This window comes from Mauremys mutica, chromosome 1, assembly GCF_020497125.1.
Source record: "Mauremys mutica isolate MM-2020 ecotype Southern chromosome 1, ASM2049712v1, whole genome shotgun sequence".
Classification (NCBI taxonomy): domain Eukaryota; kingdom Metazoa; phylum Chordata; order Testudines; family Geoemydidae; genus Mauremys; species Mauremys mutica.
In genome coordinates, this window is record NC_059072.1 from 2,156,224 (window position 1) to 2,180,367 (window position 24,144).

The 24,144-nt window shown below is 55.5% G+C and overlaps 1 protein-coding gene across 5 annotated transcripts in view; it reads left to right on the plus strand.

Moving 5' to 3' along the window:
* The window catches only part of IMPDH1 (inosine monophosphate dehydrogenase 1), an 86,109-nt gene that overhangs the window by 25,615 nt on the left and 36,350 nt on the right, over positions 1–24,144 (plus strand). For 3 of the 5 annotated variants that reach the window (XM_045027216.1, XM_045027201.1, XM_045027208.1), the window contains exon 2: positions 17,157–17,255. In XM_045027216.1, the coding sequence (XP_044883151.1) occupies positions 17,157–17,255 (99 nt within the window). Of the gene's footprint in view, positions 1–16,317; positions 16,422–16,672; positions 16,786–17,156; positions 17,256–24,144 lie in introns of those variants that run through there. The other 2 variants (XM_045027223.1, XM_045027232.1) reach the window with 2 other exon arrangements.

A 24,144-nucleotide genomic window follows, 5' to 3' on the forward strand; every position in this document is an offset into this window, starting at 1 on the left:
GGCAGGGAGAACTCACTGGCCCCCTGGCTCCCAGCTCCAGGTCCACCAGGTGTTGATAATACGTCGGCGATGGGTCGGGTTGGGTTTTAAACTCCTGATTTTTTTTTTTTTAATGATACATTAATCCAGGCGTGTCAGAGATGCAGCCCTCCCAAAGTGAAGCTGTGGCCCTCGACTGACAGTGCTGTGTGATCGGTTAATGCTCAGAGCACATTTTTTGGATGTTACAGATTGCTCTAAATAGAAGGAGGGCTTCGGGTTGATTTGCCATCATCGGCAAAAATAGAAGTGGTTCAGTGGGACTGATTACAGCTAACTAAAGAGTTGTAACGAGTCATGAAAACTATCGGTATGGAGCCAGAAATGACTGGGATCCACCTGTAAAGGGCATGCACGTAGTTACATACCATGATACGGGTGTTCAAAGTCATTCCCAAAGGGTACAGGGCTTGCGAGACCAGTTCCACGCATCAGTGACCTGTGACACATGATGGAGCGCTGCAATCCCAAGCAATTCAATGAGGTTGAATTGGTGACAAAGCCAGCTTTCGGGCTGGTGTGGCGATCCATGACAATGGTGGTGTTGCTGATGGTCTTTATTTGATCTGCTGGGACAGCTCATTGGCCTTTGCTCCTGGCAGCACTGGAGGACATCGCAAAATGCTTTTTGCTGTAGATTTAACCAGCTCTTGTGCGATGATTGCCCGGAACCTTGCTGAGCTCAGAGGTGTAGAAAAGTCCAACCCTGACAGATGGGAGGAATTTCGAAAAGGAAATTGGGTTGGTCAAAGGTGACCAATTCCCCTCTGGGCACTTGGTTCAGATGAAGCCCAAGGCCATGAGAACAGAGCAATGAAAGTCATTGGGGGGTTGGTGGGCGTAACACAGAATCCAAATGTTCTCGCCCGGTTCCCCCCCCCCCCCCCCCGCCCCTGAACTTCATCGAATTTCAAACAAAACATGTGGCTGGAATTCCTTTCCCAGAAGTAACCGAGCCCCTTCTGGACTCATTAGGGCAGCAGTCCCCAACTTTTGAGGGTGCACCCCCCCTTATTCCTGTCTGCATCCCATTGCCCTCATGCTGGACCTGGGGCCGGGAGCAGAGCCGCGGCTCCAAGGAGGGATGCAGACTGGAGTAAGGGGGCCAAGGTTGGGGCCGCAGCTGGGAGCGGGTCTGGGGCCAGGGGTGGGGCCATGGCCAGGGGCTGAGGCTGGGGGCAGGGCCGGGAGCAGAGCTGCACCAAGGCTGGGGATGGGGCCAGGGACAGGAGACGGGGCCATAGCTGGGGGTGGGACCGGAGCAGAACTGGGGGCAGGGGGAGCTGGGTGGCGCTCCCTCTCCACCCCCCATGGGGACTGACCCGGCCCTGCCACAGCCCCCAGATGTTCCTCCATGCCCCACTATGGGAGCGCACCCCACAGTTTGGGAACCTCTGCATGAGGGGCTGTTAAAGGCCAAGAAGTGGCTGTGGCAGGGCCGGGTCAGTCCCCTTGCTGCAATTTAAGCCCATTGCTTCTTGTCCTGTCCTCAGAGGTGTAAAGTCGTGTGGCCGGGGCTCAACCCTCCCTGGGGAGGAGGGGAGCCACACCGGCCTGTTGTTCGTACTCGGGTCCTGCCCTGTTTCCGCAAGGCTGAGCAACAAAGCACAAAGTCAGTTAGGGGCTCAGGCCCTCTGGAGCAGGGGCTGAGCAACAATACAAGTTAGTATATAGGCCCAGGCCCTGGAGCAGGGCGGGGCAGCAAGCTCAGCTCAGGCCCTTCAGGGGCTGAGCAAACAGACTAGTCTTAATGGCCTCCTCAGGCCAGGGAGAGGGGGAGTCTGCCACCCTGGAGAGGGTGGAAGGGGGGACGCAGGCCCTCCCACTCCACTGCGTCCCAGCCCGGGGCCCTAGCAGCGGCTACCACCGCTGGCGGTCAGTGGGGTCCTAACCGCAACACACTGACATAGGTACCGGTAGATCTGCAGCCTGACTGGGGTCGGCTGCCCCCGGGCCACTTCCAATTTCCCCCTCTGGGCCTACCTGGTCTGTGGCGTCAGCTCCTCCGGGAAGTCCCATAGCTTGGGTTCTTCGCGGCCGGGGCTGGGGGGTAGATCCGGCAGCTCCTCCGGGAAGTCCGGCCAGGCTTGCTCCAGGGGTTCCTCGGGGTAACAGCAAGGGAGAGGGGGGAGTCTCCGGCGGCTCCTCCTCGTAACTGGCGCGGGGAAGCTCCGGTGGCTCCTCCCAGTAGCGGGCGCGGGGAAGCTCTGGCCAGTCAGGGCAACTGCCCTGGGCCCCAGCGGCTTCCCAGTCCCGAGCCCTCTCTGGCAGGTCCGCTCCCGACGGTGGCTGGGCTCTCACTGAGCTCTGACTGCCGGCTTTTATGCTTCCGGGTAGCCGCCTGACCTTCTGAGGGGCGGGCTCACTGCTCTGTAGCCCCGCCCCTTCCGGTGTCCAGCGGGGCTCAACCCTCCCTGGGGAGGAGGGGAGCCACACCGGCCTGGTACAGAGATTAAGAGGAACAATTCTTCTCCCTCCTCCTTGTAACAATCATTGATGTACTTGAAAACTGTTCTCATGTCCCCTCTCAGTCTTCTCCTCTCCAGACTGAACAAAGCCAGTTTTTTCAATCTGCCCTCAGAGGTCATTTTTGTTGCTCTTCTCTAGACTTTCTCCAATTTGTCCACATCTTTCCTGAAATGTGGCCCCCAGAACTGGACACAACACTCCAGGTGAGGCCTAATCGGTGCGGAGCAGAGCGGAAGAATTACTGCTCGTGTCAAAGTTAAATGTCTGCTCCTGCCCCGTCAATATCTATCTACTTAACTGTCCTAGGTCTGTCACGTTTGGCACCACTGTGTTTGTGGGAGAAGGGGCTTTCGAATGATACCCAACTCGACCCATCTCTGATGCCATTGTATTATCAACATTTCTACCACCCAGGGGCCCTGGAGCTGGGGGAGGGGGCAGCACGTCCCCCCCCACCCACAGCACAATGGGTGACACCATTGAAATGGTGATTCTGTAGATTTTTATGAATCAAAGGACACAGACCTTCCCTTTCTTTCCATCCCTTGCCAACAGAATGAGATTTGACTACATTATGCCCCAGGCTATTTGTACTGAATCTGGAATTAGTGATTCTGCAAAACAAACATCATTAAAACCTATTCAAGTCTCTTTCCTTTTCCTTTATCTTTTGTTTAAGCAACAACCTTCCTTTGACAAAAGGGAAAGGGTGAATTTACTGTCTGTCCTGAGGGGTGATGGGTATTCACATCTCCAGGTGGAGATCAGATCGGATGGAAAAGAGGGGGGACATACAGCTTTTGTTGATGTCTTGGGAGCACTGGTCGGCTAGTCGGTCACAAATGGACACTTTGGCTGGCAGGTTGATCACAATACCTGGTGCTCGGACCCTGGTTGGGTCACTTGGTTGGGTCCTTTCTCCTTAGGTGGGGTAGGGTTGTGGTTGCCATGCTGATGTAGTGCCGTGGATTTCTGGATTTGATGAAAAGTGGAGACAGAAGGAGAGACAGGAGAGGAGAGAAGGCGGGGTGAGGGATGGGGCCAACAGGTGTCCGCTCCCCCCTCCCGCTCCCTCCTGCCAGGGGCTGAGGCCTGGATGTCAGGATGATTATCAGGAAGGAAGTGTTCCAGTCTGCTCTGCTCCTTCTGTCTGGGGGGCAGACGGGAGGAGCTGGCATGCAAGCTGGGACGGGAGATGAGATTTTTTTTCAAAATCTCTTTGTAAGGGACCCGAGAAGGGAAAACGTGGGTGGCACAGTTCAGGCCTTGGTTATTTTGTCCACCAAGGAAGCCTAATCACCGCCACAGCAATTATGGTCCATTCATTTTTGGCTCCACATCTGTTTTCACTGAGCGTGATTTCCACAGTGTGAACCAGATCAGCAGGTCCTTCTGGGGGGCCTACGCCAGTTTCTCTGTGTGGCTCCCTGGCACTTCTTCATAATATTCATTGCTGAAAGTAACTCGACCAATTTCCCATGGTTCATTTTCAAGCCAAAAAACAGTTCCTGGTCACTGAGACAGCGTTATGAACTCGCACGTCCTTTTTACACTTTGAGACCCAGGAGTCCCACAGGGTTCATCTCACCAATGCTTCCAATTCAGGGTCAGCTGCAGCTTCTTTCTTCACCTGCTTCATTCCTGGAGCTATCACTGAAAGCCAGTTGCAATGTCACTGCAGCACGCCACTCCTCACTGCCTTGCGGGTTTATGGTCCTCCGTCTGATTTCATGCAGGGATGTCATCAGGAAGGCAGAGGCACAATTGGATTGCAGCTAGCAAGGGATGTGAAGGGTGACAAGAAGGGTTTCTACAGGTATGTTAGCAACAAGGAGAAGGTCACAGAAAGTGTGGGACCTTTAATGAATGGGGGAAGCAACCTAGTGACAGAGGATGTGGAAAAAGCTAATGTACTCAATGCTTGTTTTGCCTCGGTCTTCACAGCCAAGGTCAGCTCCCAGACTGCTGCACTGGGCAGCACAGTATGGGGAGGAAGTGAGCAGCCCTCAGTGGTGAAAGAACAGGTTAAGGACTATTTAGAAAAGCTGGACATGCACAAGTCCATGGGTCCAGACCTAATGCATCTTAGTGTTGTACCAATATAATAAAAACCAGCAGGATCTTATTAAGAGGGATAAGGCAAAGATGCCACATTTATTGTAAATACCATAACAAAACAAAAGACAATGTTTTTCTACTTGTTTCTATTACTAATTATTCCTTATACAAACACACACACACACACACACACACACATATTCATTCACACAATCATTCATTCAGGTTCTGTATAGATGTTATAGTTACCAGCCTAGATGTTGCTCATGCCAAGTTACTGGCCAGGTACCTTGGTCATGAGGATGGAGCCGAGTCTGTGTCAGATGCATCTGATGCTCCTGGAGGCTGGCAGCAGAACCATAGACTCAAAGTCCTTATTCTTTAGAGTCCAGTTTTATAGGGATTTTTCCCTATGTTAGTTGATAGGAGTTGCTTCATTCTGCTGTTGCTAAATCAATCAGCAGATGGCTGGCTCCATTCTGTCAGATGCTTGTTTTTCCTTCCTTTGAGGTGTGGTGGGTCATCTGGTTGATCCCACTTGACACCTTCTTCAGCCAACACTGAATTCTTCAGACTGGTAACTCCCTAACCATTCAGTCACATACATTCTCTATCTTAATCACATCTATTTCACTGTTTCTTTACTTTTTGGGGTGTTACCAATTTATGTGAGACTCCCTGTCTTTTAACAATCAAAGATAAAGTGAGATGAAAACTTACAGAGGGTGGGGGTCTCTATCTATACACTATAACAGCTACTGTTTTGGCTTACTTAGAGTTAATTAAAATGTTTAACAAGTTTTATACAAAGTATTTCTTTGAGCAGGCTTCACACAGACACAGCTGGTGGCTTGCAGGTTAGAATCACAAATTTACTTTTAACATAAACCTTAAGTTATAAAGTATTAATTAACAATAAATCAATAAATCATTTCTCATATAAACCATGTTTAATATAAACCTTCTTTAATATCCCTACATTAGGGTGCTGAGGGAATTGGCTGATGTGATTGCAGAGCCATTGGCCATTATCTTTGAAAACTCGTGGTGATCAGGGGAGGTCCTGGATGATTGGAAAAAGGCAAAAAGGGGGCTGGACTCAATGACCTTTCAAGGTCCCTTCCAGTTCTATGAGATAGAACTATGTGTGTGTGTGTGTATAATATATAGGAAACACTATTTCACTAGGAGGGTGTGAAGCACTGGAATGGGCCAGATCAGATGAGAAACAGTCACATAAAAAGAATCCAACACATCAGAAAAGGGCAGACTAATAAACAGGGACAAGTTTTTAAAGTGCTTGTACACAAATGCTAGAAGTCTAAATAATAAGCTGGGTGAACTAGAGTGCCTGGTGATAAAGGAGGATATTGATGTAATAGGCATCACAGAAACCTGGTGGAGTGAGGACAATCAATGGGACACAATCATTCCAGGGTACAAAATATATCAGAAGGACAGAACAGGTCATGTGGGGGTGGGATGGGGGTGGGGTTGGGGAGTGGCGCTATATGTGAAAGAAAATGTAGAATCAAATGAAGTAAAAATCTTAAGTGAATCCACATGTTCCATTGAATCTCTATGGATAGAAATTTCATGCTCTAATAAGAATATAACATTAGGGATCTATTATCGACCACCTGACCAGGACAGTGATAGTGATGATGAAATGCTAAGGGAGATTAGTGAGGCTATCAAAATTAAGAACTCAATAATAGAGGGGGATTTCAATTATCCCCATATTGACTGGGAACATGTCACCTCAGGACAAAATGCAGAGACAACATTTCTCAATACTTTAAATGACTGCTTCTTGGAGCAGCTGGTACGGGAACCCACAAGGGGAGAGGCAATTCTCAATTTAGTCCTGAGTGGAGCGCAGGAGCTGGTCCAAGAGGTAACTATAACAGGACCACTTGGGAATAGTGACTATAACATAACTTTTAACATTCCTGTGGTGGGAAGAACATCTCAACAGCCCAACACTGTGGCATCTAATTTCAGAAAGGGGAACTATGCAAAAATGAGGGGGTTAGTTAAAGAGAAATTAAAAGGTACAGTGACTAGAGTGAAATCCTTGCAAGCTGCATGGACACTTTTCAAAGACACCATAATAGAGCCCAACTTAAATGTATACCCCAAATTAAAAAACACAATAATAGAACTAAAAAAGAGCCACTGTGGCTTAACAACCACATAAAAGAAGCAGTGAGAGATAAAAGGGCATCTTTTAAAAAGTGGAAGTCAAATCCTAGTGAGGTAAATAGAAAGGAGCATAAACACTGCCAAATTAAGTGTAAAAGTGTAATAAGAAAAGGCAGAAAGGAGTTTGAAGAACGGCTAGCCCAAAACTCAAGAGGTAATAACAAAATGTTTCATCAGAAGCAGGAAGCCTGCTAAACAACCAGTGAGGCCCCTGGACGATCTAGATACAAAAGGAGCGCTTAAAGACGATCAAGTCATTGCGGAGAAATTAAATGGATTCTTTGCTTCAGTCTTCCCGGCTGAGGATGTTAGGGAGATTCCCAAACCTGAGCCATCCTTTGTAGGTGACAAATCTGAGGAACTGTCACAGACTGAAGTGTCACTAGAGGAGGTTTTGGAATTAATTGATAAACCCAACATTAACAAGTCACCGGGACCAGATGGCATTCACCCAAGAGTTCTGAAAGAACTCAAATGTGAAGTTGCGGAACTATTAACTAAGGTTTGTAACCTGTCCTTTAAATCGGCTTTGGTACCCAATAACTGGAAGTTAGCTAAGGTAACGCCAATATTTAAAAAGGGCTCTAGGGGTGATCCCGGCAATTACAGACCGGTAAGTCTAACGTCGGTACCGGGCAAATTAGTTGAAACAATAGTTAAGAATAAAATTGTCAGACACATAGAAAAACATAAACTGTTGAGCAGTAGTCAACATGGTTTCTGTAAAGGGAAATCGTGTCTTACTAATCTATTAGAGTTCTTTGAAGGGGTCAACAAACATGTGGACAAGGGGGATCCAGTGGACATAGTGTACTTGGATTTCCAGAAAGCCTTTGACAAGGTCCCTCACCAAAGGCTCTTACGTAAATTAAGCTGTCATGGGATAAGAGGGAAGGTCCTTTCATGGATTGAGAACTGGTTAAAAGACAGGGAACAAAGGGTAGGAATTAATGGTAAATTCTCAGAATGGAGAGAGGTAACTAGTGGTGTTCCCCAAGGGTCAGTCCTAGGACCAATCCTATTCAATTTATTCATAGATGATCTGGAGAAAGGGGTAAACAGTGAGGTGGCAAAGTTTGCAGATGATACTAAACTGCTCAAGATAGTTAAGACCAAAGCAGATTGTGAAGAACTTCAAAAAGATCTCACAAAACTAAGTGATTGGGCAACAAAATGGCAAATGAAATTTAATGTGGATAAATGTAAAGTAATGCACATTGGAAAAAATAACCCCAACTATACATACAACATGATAGGGGCTAATTTAGCTACAACGAGTCAGGAAAAAGATCTTGGAGTCATCGTGGACAGTTCTCTGAAGATGTCTGCGCAGTGTGCAGAGGCAGTCAAAAAAGCAAACAGGATGTTAGGAATCATTAAAAAGGGGATAGAGAATAAGACGGAGAATATCTTATTGCCCTTATATAAATCCATGGTACGCCCACATCTTGAATACTGTGTACAGCGGTGGTCTCATCTCAAAAAAGATATACACCTCTACCCTGATATAACGCAACCCGATATAAGGCGGGTTCGCATAAAACGCGGTAAAGCTCTGACATGCTGCTCTGAGCAGCGTGTTAAGGATGCCGGGCCAGGCCGGGGCTGAGGGGTTGGATAAGGGGCAGAGGGTCTTGGAGGCAGTCAGGGGCTGTGTGGGGCACTTTTGGGGGCCCACAGTCCCAGAGTGGCCCTGGGGATTAGTGGGGGGCCAGGAGCAGCCCGCTCCGCTTCCCTCGCCCCTGCCCCAGCTGTGTCACTCGGGGGAGGGGGCTTGGGGGAAGGGATCCTCCCCACACTCACCGGCGGTGGGAAGCGGAGCAGCCCAGCCCCAGCCAGCTCCACTCCGCCAGCTCCCAGCCGCAACACTCCACTGCCCACCACAGGTGAGTGCGGGACCTTTCCCCAGCACCCCCCCCCCGCAGGGAGCAGGGGGGTTGGGTGGGGGTGGGGTCCTGGGGGTGAATAGGGACAGGGGTCTCTGAAGGGGGTGGTCAGGGAACAAGGAACAGGGAGGGCCAAAGCAAGTTCGATATAACACGGTCTCACCTCTAACGGGGTGAGGTTTTTGGTCTCGGGAGGACCGCGTTCTACCAGGGCAGAGGTGCACTGGCATTAGAAAAGGTTCAGAGAAGGGCAAGTAAAATGATTAGGGGTTTGGAACGGGTCCTGTAACGAAGTGGGATTGTTCTTAATGTTTTCCCTGAATACTGTGGGGGGGCCTCAGTTTCTGGCCGACCCTCTGTCTCCTGGCAACTAATGGCCGGGGCCTTCCCCCCTGCAAGGGGATGCTAAAGGTGGGGGAGAACAAAGAGGTCAGGTGACCTCCTGGCCCGGGGAAGGAACTGAGCAGAGGAGGAGGGGCTGGAGGGGTTGGCAGTCGGGAGCTGGCTGGGGACGGGGAGTGAGGGCAGACGTGGGGGTTTGCCTAGCTGGGCCCCAGAATGGACCCGGCTGTTTAGACCCTGTTCCTGTCATCTAATAAACCTCTGTGTTACTGGCTGGCTGAGAGTCACGTCTGACTGCGCAGTGGGGGGGCAGGACCCGGTGGCTTCCCCAGGACCCCGCTGGCTGGACTCACTGGGGGAAGCACACGGAGGGGCAGAGGATGCTGAATGCTCCAAGAGGTGAAGCCGTGTGAGCTTCTTGCCCTGCAGACAGGCTGCTCCGAGGGAGAGGAGGCTCCCCAAAGTCCTGCCTGGCTTGGTGGGGAGCAGTTCCAGAGCAGCGCCCAGGAACTCTGTGACAGGTCCCATATGAGGAGAGATTAAAGAGGCTACGACTTTTCAGCTTGGAAAAGAGGAGACTAACGGGGAGATATGATAGAGGTCTATAAAATCATGAGTGATGTGGAGAAAGTGAATAAGGAAAAGTTATTTACTTGTTCCCATAATACAAGAACTAGGGGTCACCAAATGAAATTAATGGGCAGCAGGTTTAAAACAAATCAAAGGAAGTTCTTCTTCACGCAGCACACAGTTAACCTGTGGAACTCCTTGCCTGAGGAGGTTGTGAAGGCTGGACTATAACAGTGTTTAAAAGAGAACTGGATAAATTCATGGAGGTTAAGTCCATTAATGGCTATTAGCCAGCCTGGGTAAGGAATGGTGTCCCTAGCCTCTGTTTGTCAGAGGATGGAGATGGATGGCAGGAGAGAGCTCACTTGATCATTGCCTGTTAGGTTCACTCCCTCTGGGGCACCTGACATTGGCCACTGTCGGTAGACAGGATACTGGGCTGGATGGACCTTTGGTCTGACCCGGTATGGCCGTTCTTACGTTCTTACTGGCTTGCCTAGGGAGGTGGTGGAATCTCCATCCTTATTGTTTTTTAAGGTCCGGCTTGACAAAGCCCTGGCTGGGATGATTTAGTTGGTGTTGGTCCTGCTTTGAGCAGAGGATTGGACTAAATACCTCCTGAGGTCCCTTCCAACCCTGATAGTCCATGATTCTATGATTCCAAGCCATGTGACGGCCCGTTCAGTGTCGTTAGGAGAATCAGATGTTGTGACACCTGGTACCAAAGGCTTTCCCCAAATCCTAATGTGACACCGACCTCTCCCCTCCCACCTGCTGAGTTCGCAATCGTAGTTAGGAAGAAAAAGCAGCCCCGTTTCTGACAGTTGGTGCTGTTGGCAGCCTCTCCCCCGACACAGGCTGCCTAGTGCGCACGGCTCCACAATCAGTGGCTCATTTCCTCTCAAGACTTGTTCGATTATTTCCCTGGGAAAAGAAATTAGCCTTCTAGGCACTAGTGCAGTCTAGGTGACGCTGAATTACAGACTTCTGGGACAGCAATGGTCAGCATCACTCTTCTGATACTACGCGGCTCTTCTGCCTTGGGGACCTCTCCGCTTTCCCAGGACCTGTCAACAAGGAACTGTCAGCAGCGCAATGAGTTTGGTCCATGCAAGTTTTCATACGAACGGCCAGACTGGGTCAGACCAATGGTCCATCTCGCCCAGTTTCCTGCCTCCCGACAGTGGCCAGTGCCAGGTGGCCCAGAGGGAGTGAACAGAACAGGTGTTCCCTTCCTTGATGGCTATTGCTGTAAGGCCAGCCTCCCCTCCTAACTAGCTACGTTTATCTTTACTCTTTCTCATGCTGAAAGTGGGTTTAATGAAGGGTTCAGGGCTGTGATGGGATATACAAACCCCACGCTGACCGGAAAGGGTTAATAAGCTGCTGAGAGCAGGCGAAGGGGTGATTCGATCGCAGTCTGTAAGTATCTACCTGGGGAACGAACCTGTGATAACAGCCTGGCAGAGAAAAGTCCAACAGGATCCAGTGGCTGGAAGTGGAAGTCAGGCAAATCCAGACTGGAATGAGCTGTAACACTTTTACCATTGAGGGTAATTAGCCATTGGAGCAACCTCCCAAGAGGGGCGCTGGATTCTCCCTCATGGGCAACCTTTACATCAGGGTTGGCTGGTTTTTGAACCACTCTGCTCTAGTTCATGCAGGAATTAATTCAGGGAAATCCTGATGTGCCTTGTCCGCCACAGGAAAGCCTAGATTCCAAGGTGTGACGAACTGGGAATGTTCTTAATGTTTTCTCTGAATACTGTGTTGGTGCCTCAGGGTATGGCTACACTTGCAAATTTGCAGCGCTGCAGCAGGGTGTGAAAAAACACCCTCTGCAGCGCTGCAAATTGCAGCGCTACAAAGCGCCAGTGTAGTCAAAGCCCCAGCGCTGGGAGCGTGGCTCCCAGCGCTGTCCGTTATTCCCCACAGGGAGCTGGAGTACGGACAGCGCTGGGAGAGCTCTCTCCCAGCGCTGGGGCTTTGACTACACTTAGCGCTTCAAAGCGCTGCCGCGGGAGCGCTGCCGCGGCAGCGCTTTGAAGCGCTAATGTAGCCATAGCCTCAGTGTCCCCTCTGCAGTTCTTAATATCTAGGTGGTGGAATAAGGGGGTGTGATTGCTGCAGAGGAAGGGGCCATTGCACCTAAATGCCTGGCACTCTGTCTCCTAGCAACTGATGGCCTGGGCCCCTCCTCTGCAAAGGTGCCAGCTGAAGGTGTTGGAGACAAAGAGGTCAGGTGACCTCCTGGCCCAGGGAAGGAGCTGAGCAGAGGACGGGGTTGTTAGTCTGGAGTTGGCTGGGGACGAGGAGTGAAGTGCAGACGTGGGGGTCTGGCTCGCTGGGCCCCAGAATGGACCCGGCTGAGGGGTCCGGTTCGCTGTATCTACAAGCTCTGTTTTAGACCCTGTTCCTGTCATCAAATAAACCTCTGTGTTACTGGCTGGCTGAGAGTCACGTCTGACTGCGCAGTGTGGGTGCAGGACCCTCTGGCTTCCCCAGGACCCCGCCTGGGCGGACTCGCTGTGGGAAGCGCACGGAGGGGCAGAGGATGCTGAATGCTCCAAGGAGAGACCCAGGAGGTGAAGCCGTGTGAGCTTCTTGCCCTGCAGACAGGCTGCTCCAAGGGAGAGGAGGCTCCCCAGAGTCCTGCCTGGCTTGGTGGGAAGCAGTTCCAGAGCAGCGCCCGGTGACTCCATAACACAAGGCCAGAAGGGACCACGGTGATGATCTAATCCAGGGGTCAGCAACCTTTCAGAAGTGCTGTGCCGAGTCTTCATTTATTCACTCTCATTTAAGGTTTCGCGTGCCGGTAATACATTTTAATGGTTTTAGAGGGTCTCTTTCTGTAAGTCTATAATATATAACTAAACTATTGTTGTATGTAAAGTAAAGAAGGTTTTTAAAATGTTTAAGAAGCTTCATTTAAAATTAAATTAAAATCCAGAGCCCCCCCCCCCCCCCCCAGACTGGTGGTCAGGACCCAGGCAGTGTGAGTGCCACTGAAAATCAGCTCACGTGCCGCCTTTGGCACACATGCCATAGGTTGCCAACCCTGATCTAATCTGACCCCCTGCATAATACAGACCATCAGACTTCCCCACAGTAACTCCGAGGGCTGTTAGAAAAACAGCCAGTCTTCTTCTGGAAATTGCCAGCAATGGAGAATCCACCATGGCCCTTGGTAAATTGTTCCAGTGGTTAATGACTCTCACTGTTAAAAATATACACCCGAGTTCCAGGCTGAATTTGTCTAGCTTCAGCTTCCAGCCATTGGATTGTGTTAGACCTTCCTCTGCTAGACTGAAGAGCGTATTGTAAAATGTTTGTTCCCCACATAGGTACTTACAGCCTGAGATCACCTCACCCCTTAACCTTCTCTTTGTTAAGCTCTTGGAGTCTAGCACTATAAAAACCTGTTTTCTAATCCTGTGGGCACCAGAACTGGACACAGGATCCCAGCAGCGGTTGCACCAGTGCCAACTCCTCCTTGACATTTCCTTGTCTATGCATCCCAGGATCGCATTAGCCCTCTGGGCTGCAGCATCACCCGGGGAGCTCATGGTCCTCTGATTATTCACCATGACCCCCAAATCTTTTTCAGAGTTGCTGCTTTCCAAGACAGAGTCCCCCAGCCTGTAGGTGTGGCCTGCATGCCTTGTTCCTAGATGTACACGTTTACATGTAGCCAGATTAAAACACAGATTGCTTTGCTTGTTCCCAGCTTACCAAGTTACCCAGATCACTCAGTATGTGACCAGTTCCCTTCATTATTTACCACTCCCCCAATTTCTGTGTCATCTGCAGACTTTACCAGGGATGATTTTATGTTTTCTTCCAAGTCATTGATAAAAATGTTCAATAGCACAGGGCCAAGAACAGACCCCGGGGGGATCCTACTAGAAACCCACCTGTTCATTGATGCTTTACTTTGTGAGACCTATCCATTAGCCAGCTTCTTGTCCATTTAATGTGGGCCATCTTCATTTTGTATCCTTCTAGTTTTCTAATCAAAATATCATGTGGTACCAAGTCAAACCCTTTACAGAAGTCTAAGCATATTACAGCCACACTATTACCTTTATCAGCCACACCTGTAATCTCATCAAAAAAAGATGTGAAGTTAGTTTGACAGGCTCTATTTTCCATAAGCCCATGCTGGTTTGCATTCATTACATTACCCTGCTTTAATTCTTTATCATCAAGTCCCATATCAGCTGCTCCATTTTCTTGCCCAGGATCAATGTCAGACTGACAGGCCTCTAATTACCTGGGTCATCCAATTTACCCTTTTTTAATATTGGCACAACAGTAGCTTTCTTCCAGTGTTCTGGAATTTCCTCAGTGCTCCAAGCCTTATGAAAAGCATCATTAATGGTCCAGCGAGCTTCTCAGCCAGCTCTTTTAAAACTCCTGGATGCAACTCATCTGGACCTGCTGATTTAAAAATGTCTGATTTAGTAGCTGCTGTTTAACATCCTCCTGAGATACCAGTGGAATGGAAAGAGTGTTATCACCAGCACATGATGAGACTATATCATCCGTTCCGAATACAGAACAGAAATATTCATTGGACGCTTCTGCCTTTTCTGCCTTATTATTGATAATTCTGCCATTTCCCTCTGGTAATGGCCCAATACCATGGTCAGGATTTTTTTTGTTCCTAGCATACCTCAGAAACTCCTTATTGTCCTTCAGTCTCTGGCCAGCAGAGTTAAGGACAATATGTCAGACTAGGTCAGGGGTAGGCAACCTATGGCACGTGTGCCGAAGGCGGCACGCGATCTGATTTTCAGTGGCTCTCACACTGCCCGGGTCCTGGCCACCGGTCCGGGGGGGCTCTGCATTTTAATTTAATTTTAAATGAAGTTTCTTAAACATTTTAAAAACCATTCTTTACTTTACATACAATAGTTTAGTTATATATTATAGACTTATAGAAAGAGACCTTCTAAAAACGTTAACATGTATTACTGGCACCTGAAACTTTCAATTAGAGTGAATAACTGAAGAGTCGACACAGCACTTCTGAAAGGTTGCCGACCCCTGGACTAGGTGATCACAGAGGTCCCATCTGACCTTTTAAACTCTGAATCAGCCCTGCCCCCTACACCTGCAGTAGGTGTCAGGCCTGGCGGGAGAGGCTCAAAGGGGAGAACAATCCTGCTGCGGGTGGTGCCCTGCCTGAACGGGGCAACCACCAAATAAGAGACCTTCTGTTTCCTTACGGCCACCTGGGGAACCCAGCAGTGGTTCGTCTCAATCCCAGAAATGACCCAATCACAAGTGTCTCAGATGCCTGGCTTTTGTCATACGTGCTTTTCACAGGGCTAACCTAGCAGGGAGGGAGGGAGAAGTCTGGGGGAAAGGGGTTGATGGGTTTTGCATTCTGGGGAGGATGCTGAGGCGCAGTTTCATGGGCACAAATAAACATGCCTCACTTGGAAGTGCAAAGAACACCTTGGCACGCACAAAGCGGCTAACAACAGAAAACGGGATTTCGGTGAATGCCAGATCTGCACCCAGGCAGGTACAAGCCCATTCCCAAACCAGGCCCTCTCTGCATCTGTGGCTTTCTAAAAACATTCTAGTTTCAAGGCCTGAGAAAACTCCTTTAATCCCTGCAGAGGACAGTGGGGGCCGGCTGGCAGTGCCAGAATCATGTGAGGGAGTTTTAAAAGAGAGTCAGGAGAGGCGGAAAGGGAAAGGGGCAGATAATTAGAAACAAAGCGAGGGATTCAAACCCTCGTGGTCATCATGGCCAATTAACTGTGTCGAATTCCCCACTGGCAGATGACTGGGACATGTCACATGCACCCAGAACATGCCTCTTGGCCGCTGCACTAAGCCCCTGGGGGTTGCTCTGGTCACTGCGGCTAGGGCAGCACGTTCCTGTCTCCTGGGGGCCCGATCCAGGGGGAGTGAGCCTGTATCCAGCATAGCGCTGTGCCCTTCAGTGGGATTGGCTAGCCCAGATCAGCCCAATGGGATCCTCCTGCTGGTTATAGCTCATCTCCAGCCACGGTTCGAGCCCAGTGTCCAGCTGTGCTGGGTCAGACAAGGGGCCATCTAGTTCTCCAGCACTGGGACGGGTTTGACGTCCACCAGCTGTTCTCTGGGAAGGAAGAGCTGGGCCTAGCCACGGATTCACTGCCAGGCTCCATGGAAAACCAGAGGGTTAGTCATTCCCCCAAGCCCACTGTTAGGCCTAGGTGGGTATTTCTATACTGCAAGCGTTCCCCACAGCAGCAAGTCTCAGTGGAGGCCGGCTCAGGTCTGAGATCGGAGCAGGACTCCGGTAGCAGCCGCGGGGCCAGATGCCGTTGCCGACGTGGCCACAGCCATGCAGGCAGCACCATGTCCCGGCAGGCAGCCCAGTGCAGCGGGCGCTGAGGCGGAAAGGGCCGGGGTAGGGCAGGGTGGTCGGTGCACTGCAGGACGCCCCAGTGCCCGGGTTTATCGGCACAGGTTAGGGAGCCGAGTCCCAGGACAGGAGGAGAGCCCAGGGGTGACCCCTCCGCATGGCCTGGGCAAGGCCTGGCCAAATGCAGCGTTCGGGGGCTGGGGAAGGAGGGGGCTCAGGCCGGGCTGCCTCTGGCCTCGCCATCCCGACCAGCCTGCGAGCCCACGGCAGCCCTCCCTGGCCCTGGGGCAGGCCTGGCCCCCGCTCCTTGGCCAGCTGCCAGCGTGGGCCGGGCTGGTGCCTTCTCCTCCCCCTGGCCCTTCCTCCAGCCGCCTTCTCCCTGCGTCCCTCCCCCGCCCGCCAGCCGCCCGCGTGGAGCGAGCCCGAGCCGCCTGGGGGAGCGGCGGAGCCCCAGGCCGAGCCATGGGCGAGGGGGAGCCCGCGAGGTACCGGCTCGGGCGGCGGCAGAGGAGGGAGGTTGGGGGCGCGGGGCGGCGCCCGTCTGCGCGCAGCAAAGCCCGGCCTGGCTCCCCGCGCCCCGGGCGGCGCAAGGGGCCGGGCCTGTGCAGGCGGAGCGCGGGGACCCCGGGGCCAGGCAGGGGCCGGGGGGCGGCCAGGTGCGCGCCCGGCGCGGGGCGGGGTCCGTGCGCTGCGCCCTGCGCCCTCCCCACGGGGCGCGCCCGGCCCTGCGTGTGCGCCGGGAGCAGCCGCGGAGCCGCGGGTCCGCCCTGCGCTCCGCCCCGCAACGGCCCGGCGGGTCCCGGGCCCGGGCCCGCCCGTTGCAGGCTCCGCGCTTCCCCCGCCGCCAAGGTGCGCGGCGCCCCCGGCTGCAGCCCGAGCGCGGGGTCGGGGCTGGGGCGCGGGGTTCCCTGCAGCGCGCCCGGGGTCGCGGCTCGGGGCTGGGGCTCCCTCCCTGCAGCCTCCGGGGCGGGCCGGGCCGGGCGTGCTCCTCATCCCCGCCCCACCCTGGCAGTGCCCCCGGCGGTACCCAGCCCATGCCTGCAGGAGCCGGACTCCCTGGGCCACCTCCCCCAGGTGCCAGCAGGCCCGGACCCCTGCTCCCCCAGGCTAGTGGCGCTGAGACACGCTCGGTGCCCCCGGGGCTGCTAGCGGGGAGGGTGGCCTCCCTGGCCTGTGCTGGGTGCGTGCCCATGCTAACGGTTCTGCCCCTCTCCCTGCAGCATGGCCGACTACCTGATCAGCGGGGGTACGGGCTACGTCCCCGAGGATGGCCTCACGGCCCAGCAGCTCTTTGCCATCGCCGACGGCCTCACCTACAAGTAAGTGGCTGCGGCCTCTCTCCACTCGGCAGGGGAGTGGGCACACGCTGCCCTGCGGGCAGGCACCGGAGCACTGGGCAGCTGGCGGCGCTGAGGCTGCTGCTGCCCAGCCTGGCTCCGGGGCAGCCAGGGTGGCTCGCACGTGGGATCAGGATGTCCCAGCACCGCACTGGCTCCCTTGCTGAGCGCTGGCCCTGCCGCAGGCTGCTCGAGCCCGCCGGGAAAGGCTCAGTACGGCAACGAAGGCCGGGATGCTCCTCACCCCCACTGGCCTCACTAGAAGGGCCTCTCCTTTCTCCCTGGCTGTCCTGCCACCCTCCCGGTGATTCCTAGGCCGGCTAATGCCCTGCCAACAGGCCGGCTGCTCCAGCAGTACCTGGGTCTCCATGGTTCTGATCCCTTCTGATGCGTTTCAGTACCAGACACAAGTGAATTTTTGTCACATTTGGAACATTTCTATGACTGTCCGGTTTCATAACACCTCTGCTTTATTTGAAACATACCTACATGCTGGCCCTTACCTGTCCCTTCAGGCTTGTGTTAGTGATCTGAACAATCAGATGCAGAGAGAGAGACGCGTGCAGCCTATTTGGGGTGTGTCGTGTGCAGACCCACGCTCCAGAAGTGTGTGGAAAGCAAATATCAAATATATTAGTATAAATGATCTCATGGCTACATAGCATAAAATGTATGGTGCTATTTGTCAATATTTATTTATATATAAATATTTATACAAACCCTGATGTTCATAGAAATGTTTTTTAAATTTAAAAAAAAGCAAATGGTTTTTGTCTAAATCATCCCTGGTAATATTTGCCTCTCCAACCTCATTAAGGCAACTGGAAAGTGAAACTGACTGCAAATAAACATGAGACTTAGAGGTCTGGTTTCTGTCTATGCAAAAAGACCCAGGTGTTATTAATGGTGAAAATTAAATTGGATTTTTTAAAAAATGTGATTAGAAAACCCCCCAAAGGTGCTGGAAGTTGAACCTGCAAATAAATTGCAGATTTGACCAAGGAGGGTAACGTAACCGTGGGCGCAGATTCAGTAGCGCTGGGGATGTTCTCCGTCACGTGGGGTGTTTACAGCAAGAGCCATTGCCGTTCTGCAGTACAAGCTCTGGGCACATCACAAGCTGTTGGGCTGGGCGCAGGGACCGTGGGGAGAGATGCTCTGGCTGGGCTGGGCAGGATGATCAGAACGGTCCCTTCTGGCCTTGACGTCCACGAGCCCGACCATGGCCCTTCGCCAGGCCGAGGTTCAGCCTCTCGTTGGATCCTAGCGGCTAGGTCAGTGCCGGCAGCTGAGCGCTGATACTGCAGGTGGTTCTGCATGGAGACGCTTGCAGGGTCGTGCCCATGGGACCTTCCACCTTTGGCCAGGTGGGTTAGTTGCCCTGTCCTGTAGGGCACTTCTGCGTGTGGCAATGGGGTGGGCCCCAATTCCTGTGTCCAGGGGCAGCTCTACCTTTTTTGCCACCCCAAGCACAGGAGGCAGGCTGCCTTCGGTGGCTTGCCTGCAGGAGGTCCCCGGGCCTGCAGATTTGGCAGCTTGCCTGCGGGAGGTGCCCGGTCCCGTGGCATCGGCGTACCCGCCGCCTAATTGCCACCAAATCTGCGGGACCAGGGACCTCCTGCAGGCACGCCGCCGAAGTCAGCCTGACTGCTGCCCTCACGGCGACCGGCTTGCTGCCCCAGGGACGTGGAGTGCTGGTGCCCGGAGCCGCCACTGCCTGTGTCCCCTCCCGCCCTTTGCTGTGTGAGAACTGCGGGGCAGGGGCTGGCTCTGAGCAGTGCCAAGCACAGTGGGGTGCTGCTCTCGAGGCCTTGCTGTGATGCAGCGCGACGCGGTTGCGGATTTTTAAAAGTAGCGATGCATTAACTTTAGAAACCCAGGGCGCTGTTGCCATGGAAACTCCCCGCTAATAGCACCAGCTAATCCAGTAACACAATCCTGCTGGGAGCCTGCAGCTTGCTGGTGGGAAAGGGCAGCTTTTAAACCACTGGAATCGGTCGCTGGAATTCCTCTGCAGCCTGGGTGTCCTGGTGGGCCCCGAGCCTGTAACGGGAGCTGTGGGAGCAGATCCGAGGGATTGCAGGGTCGGGCCGCAGGGTGTGGACGGAGATGGTCCCTTTTCGGGACCCTTTCGGCCTGGGGGTGTCACTTCTGCTCCTTTCTGTGCATGGGGTCCTGGAGGACAGGGGAATGTTCCTTGGCAGGGCAGTGCCTGCTGGGGGGACTGGGCCTTGGGGGCTGGCATGTCCCCTTTCAGTAGCACTCAGTCCCTCCCCCCAAAGCAGAATCTGTGCAGTGACCGGGGGCGGGGATGGCACACGGGGCCCCCTGGCTCTGCCGTGAGACCCAGCTCTCTCTGATCGATGGTGATTATTTTGCCAACTCATCCTTGTTGGCCAGGAGGCTCTGAGCCCTGGGGAGGGATGGGAGGCCTGGGGTGCATGCCAGGGCGGGTCGCTGTCGGTCACGTCTACTTGTCCGACACCGTCTCTGTGACACTGGGAGTCTCTGGTGTCGCTGGACCCCCTGCCCCTGATCCCTGGGGTAGTTGTGACTGGGGCGGGGTGCCCTATGCCTGCTAGCAGCCCCCCGCGCTAAGGAGGGAGCTGAATGGGGGGCAAGCAGCCAGCATGCGGGAGGGGGGCATTACTGTGGGACACCCTGCGGCCTGTCCTCAGGACAGCACCACGCTTCCGGCCATCTCTGTCTGCTTGCAGCATGCCTGCCCTGTCCCAACCTTCCCCCCCACCCAGGCCCCCGCTGCGGCCGCCTGCGAGTGACACCCTCCCCCCCGGTGACAGCCGAGCCAGCCTGCTCCGGGAAGGGTTCGGAGCCCCCGTCTCACGGGCTGAACAGCGCCGTTGGCGAGCGAGGCCTGGACGCTGGCGTGGGCTCAGTCAGCCAATGGAGGGTCCCTGCCCCCGCGCTGCACGGGTCCCGGCTGCCAGCCTCTCTGTGAAGGGCGTGCGTGCCTGGGATACAGCCACGGGGGCAGCCCTGGAATCAGACTGGGCCCTGCAGCCACCCCCCAGGGGTGGATTAGCCATTGGGCTAGTGGGGCCCATGCACAGGGGCCCCGGCCAATTGGGGGGCCCTGGAAAAATGGACACCCCGTCCCCGCTCCGCGGCCGGAGTGCCAGGCAGGGCGGAGGAGGCTGCAGGCAGAAGGGGTGGAGAGGGGTCCCCACTTGCTCTGGCCCAGGGCCCCACAAACCCCTCAGCTGCCCCCTGGGGTGGGGACGGGCTGCAGCTGTCTGGGTGAAGGGCAGGGCTCTGGGGGGGTTGGTGGGGGCAGCGGGTTGCTCGGTGGCCATGAGCCCTGCCCAGGTTTGTGGAGCGGTGAGGGGCCCGAGTGCGAAGCAGTGAGGGGGGGGGTGAGCGCTCCGGGAGCACGCGCCTGCCTGGGATCGTGTGCAGCGAGCTGGGGGCTGCTGCCCTCCCCCACCCCCCGGTGGCTGCACTTCAGTGCGGGAGGGGTGGGTGGCAAACCCTGGAGACCCCGGGCCGGCGTCTCTCTCAGCGGCAGGCTGAGCAGCCGTGGTGCTCACCCACCAGCTGTACCTGAGCCGCTCCCAGCCGCCTTGCCAGCAGCATCAGCAAACAGCAGGGCTGCCTGCCGCCCTCTGCACCGGAGGGCCGGGGGTTAGTCCCTGGCACCAGGCGCCCGGTCTCGATTCACCGCTGCAGGGCCCGGGCGCTGCCTTCCTCTGCATGGAGACAGGGCTGGGCTGGGCTGGGGAGGGGAGGGGCAGGGGGCTGGTCCCAGCCCTTCGCCTGCCCTTCCTCGTCCTGCAAAGGGGCACAGCCTGGGGCGCGAGGACCCTGGCCCGTGGAGCTGCTGGGGGGGTGAGGCACCAACGTGGCTCTAAGAGGCGTGGAAGCAGGATGCAACATGCCGGGGGGAAGCGAGTCCTGCATCTGCATTGCGGGGTGGGTCGCTGTGTGGGGCAGCCTCAGGATTGCGTCTCTGCGCGACTGTCTCCCGCTTTCTTCTCTTCAAGCCCAGGCTCTGCCCCCACCCGCCCTTGCCCCATGGACACAGCTGGGGCTCGGGGCGGGGCTGGGGGGAGCCTGCTGTGGAATGGGGCCGTTCGGGGGCTCGGACTCTCGCTCGGGAGGTGGAGGGGTGCGAGGGCTCCCAGCACGCTCCTTGCACCTGCTCCCGGCGTATCCGTATCCGCACTGGAGCTGCTGGCGTCGGGGCCAAGACGAAGCCCGTTTGGCCCCTGGGAGGAAGCAGGCAGGATTCCCTCCTTGGCTGGGGACCGCCATGGTGCAGTCAGAGTGCAGCTGCTGATGTGAGAGCCAGAATAGCCCCCAGCTGCCTGCTCGTGTGTCTGCGCCAGGACCGGCCCCGGGGCTCGACTGCTGCATGGCGCTGGCGGGGGGTCGCCTGGCTTCCCTGCCCGTGACTTGGCCCTAGCGCTGGGGCGCAAATAGCCGAGCGCTGGTCCCGACAGCACCTCTCAATCCGCTTTCCGGGGGCCGTGCGTGAGGCTCCTGGCTCCGTTCCTCTGCTCAGCATCCTGCCGGTAGCGCTGTGTTTGCAGCGTCCTGTCGGCCCCCAGCCTGGGGAGATGCGGCATTGCCGGGGCAGGACCCTAGAGCTCTGTAAGGGGCAGGGTGCAGCCTGCTGCCCATGAGCCGTGGCCGGTGGGGGCAGGTGCTCCCGGGGGGGAGACGCCCTTTTGCCTAGGGTGGGCTCTGGCTGGCTGCCCGGGTGTGAGGAGGAACCCGGTAGGGGCGGGGGGGGGGGCGTGAGGAGGGGACGGGGTTTATGGCGTTGTCCGCTGAGGGGCTGCACCTTCCCCTGTTGGCTGGGCAGATCCTGGTGTGTGTGTCAGAGAGAGCAGCACCCGTGCAGCCCCCGCGGGCCCCTCATGCTCAGTCGTGCCTTGTTCTTGGGCAGGGAAGTTTAGAAACTCCCCCACCCCCAGGGTCCCAGCGGGGGCTGTTTGGTGGGTTTCGGAGGAAGAGGCAGGCTGCCCCCGCGTCCCTGTGGGGAGGAGACAGGCTGTTTCGGAGGAGCTGAGGCCCATGGGCTCAGGGAGAGATCTGCGTGGTTGCTCTCTGCAGCCCAGCCGGCCTATTCCCTTCCCGCCAGGCCGCAGCTGTGAACAAGGCAGCTGGGACTGCACCATGCTGAGCAAAGGTCGGTGGGAGGTTTCCTCTCTGACCCAAACCACAGCCCCACGTTCCCGGAACTGCTGCTGTCAGCCAGGCAGCGGCTGGGGCTGTGGAGTGGCGCTACCTGCCGCCAGGGGGTGATGGGGAGAGAGACCCAGCCAGGCTCTGATGGGCAGGTCTGGCAGGATTCCTGTGCATGCAGAAAGCCAGCCTGGCCTAGCCCCCCCTGTCCTCCAGGCCCTGCACCCTGGCCCCCCAGGGCTGAGCCTCTCCTTCCCCGGCGGGGTGCAATGGGCAGCGCCCGGGGCTGGTCAGTTCTGGGTGAGTCACCGAATCGCTCTGGGCCTCGGGTCCCAGCTGTGAACTGGGGGCGAATCCTTCCGTTCCCTGCCCGGTGTCGGGCTCTCGGGGCCGGACAGTCAACAAGGGCTCGTCCGCACTACGGCTGCTTTGCCCGTCCAGCTGTGCCGGCAGAGCCCCCTAGTGGAGACACAGCGTAAGCTAAGCACCTCCCCGCCTGAGGGTTGCATCTACACTGGGGATTGAGCCAGCATAGCCACAGCGGCCAGGGGGTGGGATTCACGCTGCTAGCCGACAGCTGTGCCGGCAGAACAGTGCAGTGTAGACGCGGCTTCACTTAGTCCCGCTGTAGTTACACCAGTGCGGCAGCCCGGCGTGCCGGCGGCTGTACCAGTGTAAAAGTGCCTGCCCCAGTACGGCTGTTCCAGCGTGGAAGGGGCGTAAGTGCTCCTATTAGGGGGCACCAGTGCGGCTCTGGAGCCGCATCTGCGGCAGGGCTTTGGCCGATCAGAAGCGCACCCGGGCCCGAGCTGACATCCCACGACCCTGACGTGCCGCCAGGCCCTCGGCGCAGCAGGGCCCTATCCGGGCGCTGTGTGCGACCCCCATGGCGCTGGGGCGGGGGCGTCTGCTCCCTTCGCTGGGTTGCAGGCTGACTCCTTGTGGCAGGTGTTTCAGAGCTTTCCCCCCAAGCTCTGAATCCCTGGTAATGGGAGATTTGTGGGTGATTCACGGAAGCCTTCAGCCGCCAGGGCTCTGCCAGGCTGCCCCTCCGAAGGCTGGGTTCCAAGTGGGGCGTGGTGGGAATTAATGGCAGGAAATGACCCACTTCCTAGGCCCTGAGCCTGTGGGCACTAGTGGGCAGGGGCAGGGTGGCCGCTGCCCGGTCTCTGTGCTCGTTCGGGGGGTGCCCCGTGGTGTAACTGCAGTCCGGGAACTGAAGCATTATGGTCCTGCAGGCACTGGGGGCGGAGTTAGGGGCGTGCATGCCAGCTCGCTGACGGGCAGCTTTCGGGTGTGGAGTTTCCTGCCCTCTGTGAAGGAGAGGAAGGAAGTGAAGGACGCCCAGGCTCTCGACTGTGTGTGAGCTCCATGGACGAGACTGCTGCTCTGCATAGCATGGGCACTCGGGAGGCTGGCAGACCCTGCTCCCTGCCCCTGCCAGCACACGGCATGGGGAGCGGGTGAGTGCCGGCTCATTCGCTCTCTCTTCCAGCGGAGCCGGTGCTTTGAAAGCTCCTGTTGGCCAAGCCCAGGCAGCAGGTTGGCACCGTTCAGGGAAAGCAGGGCACGGGGCCTGGGTGCTCCCTGGACGTTCGGGGTGATGGAGCCAGGGTGGGGGCCTGCACCCCTGGGCTCCATCACCTCCAGGACTGCGGAGGGGACGACTGAGCCCTTTCCTCTCGAAGCCGCTGGCTCGTAGCTCTGTAAGGTCACTGGTGAC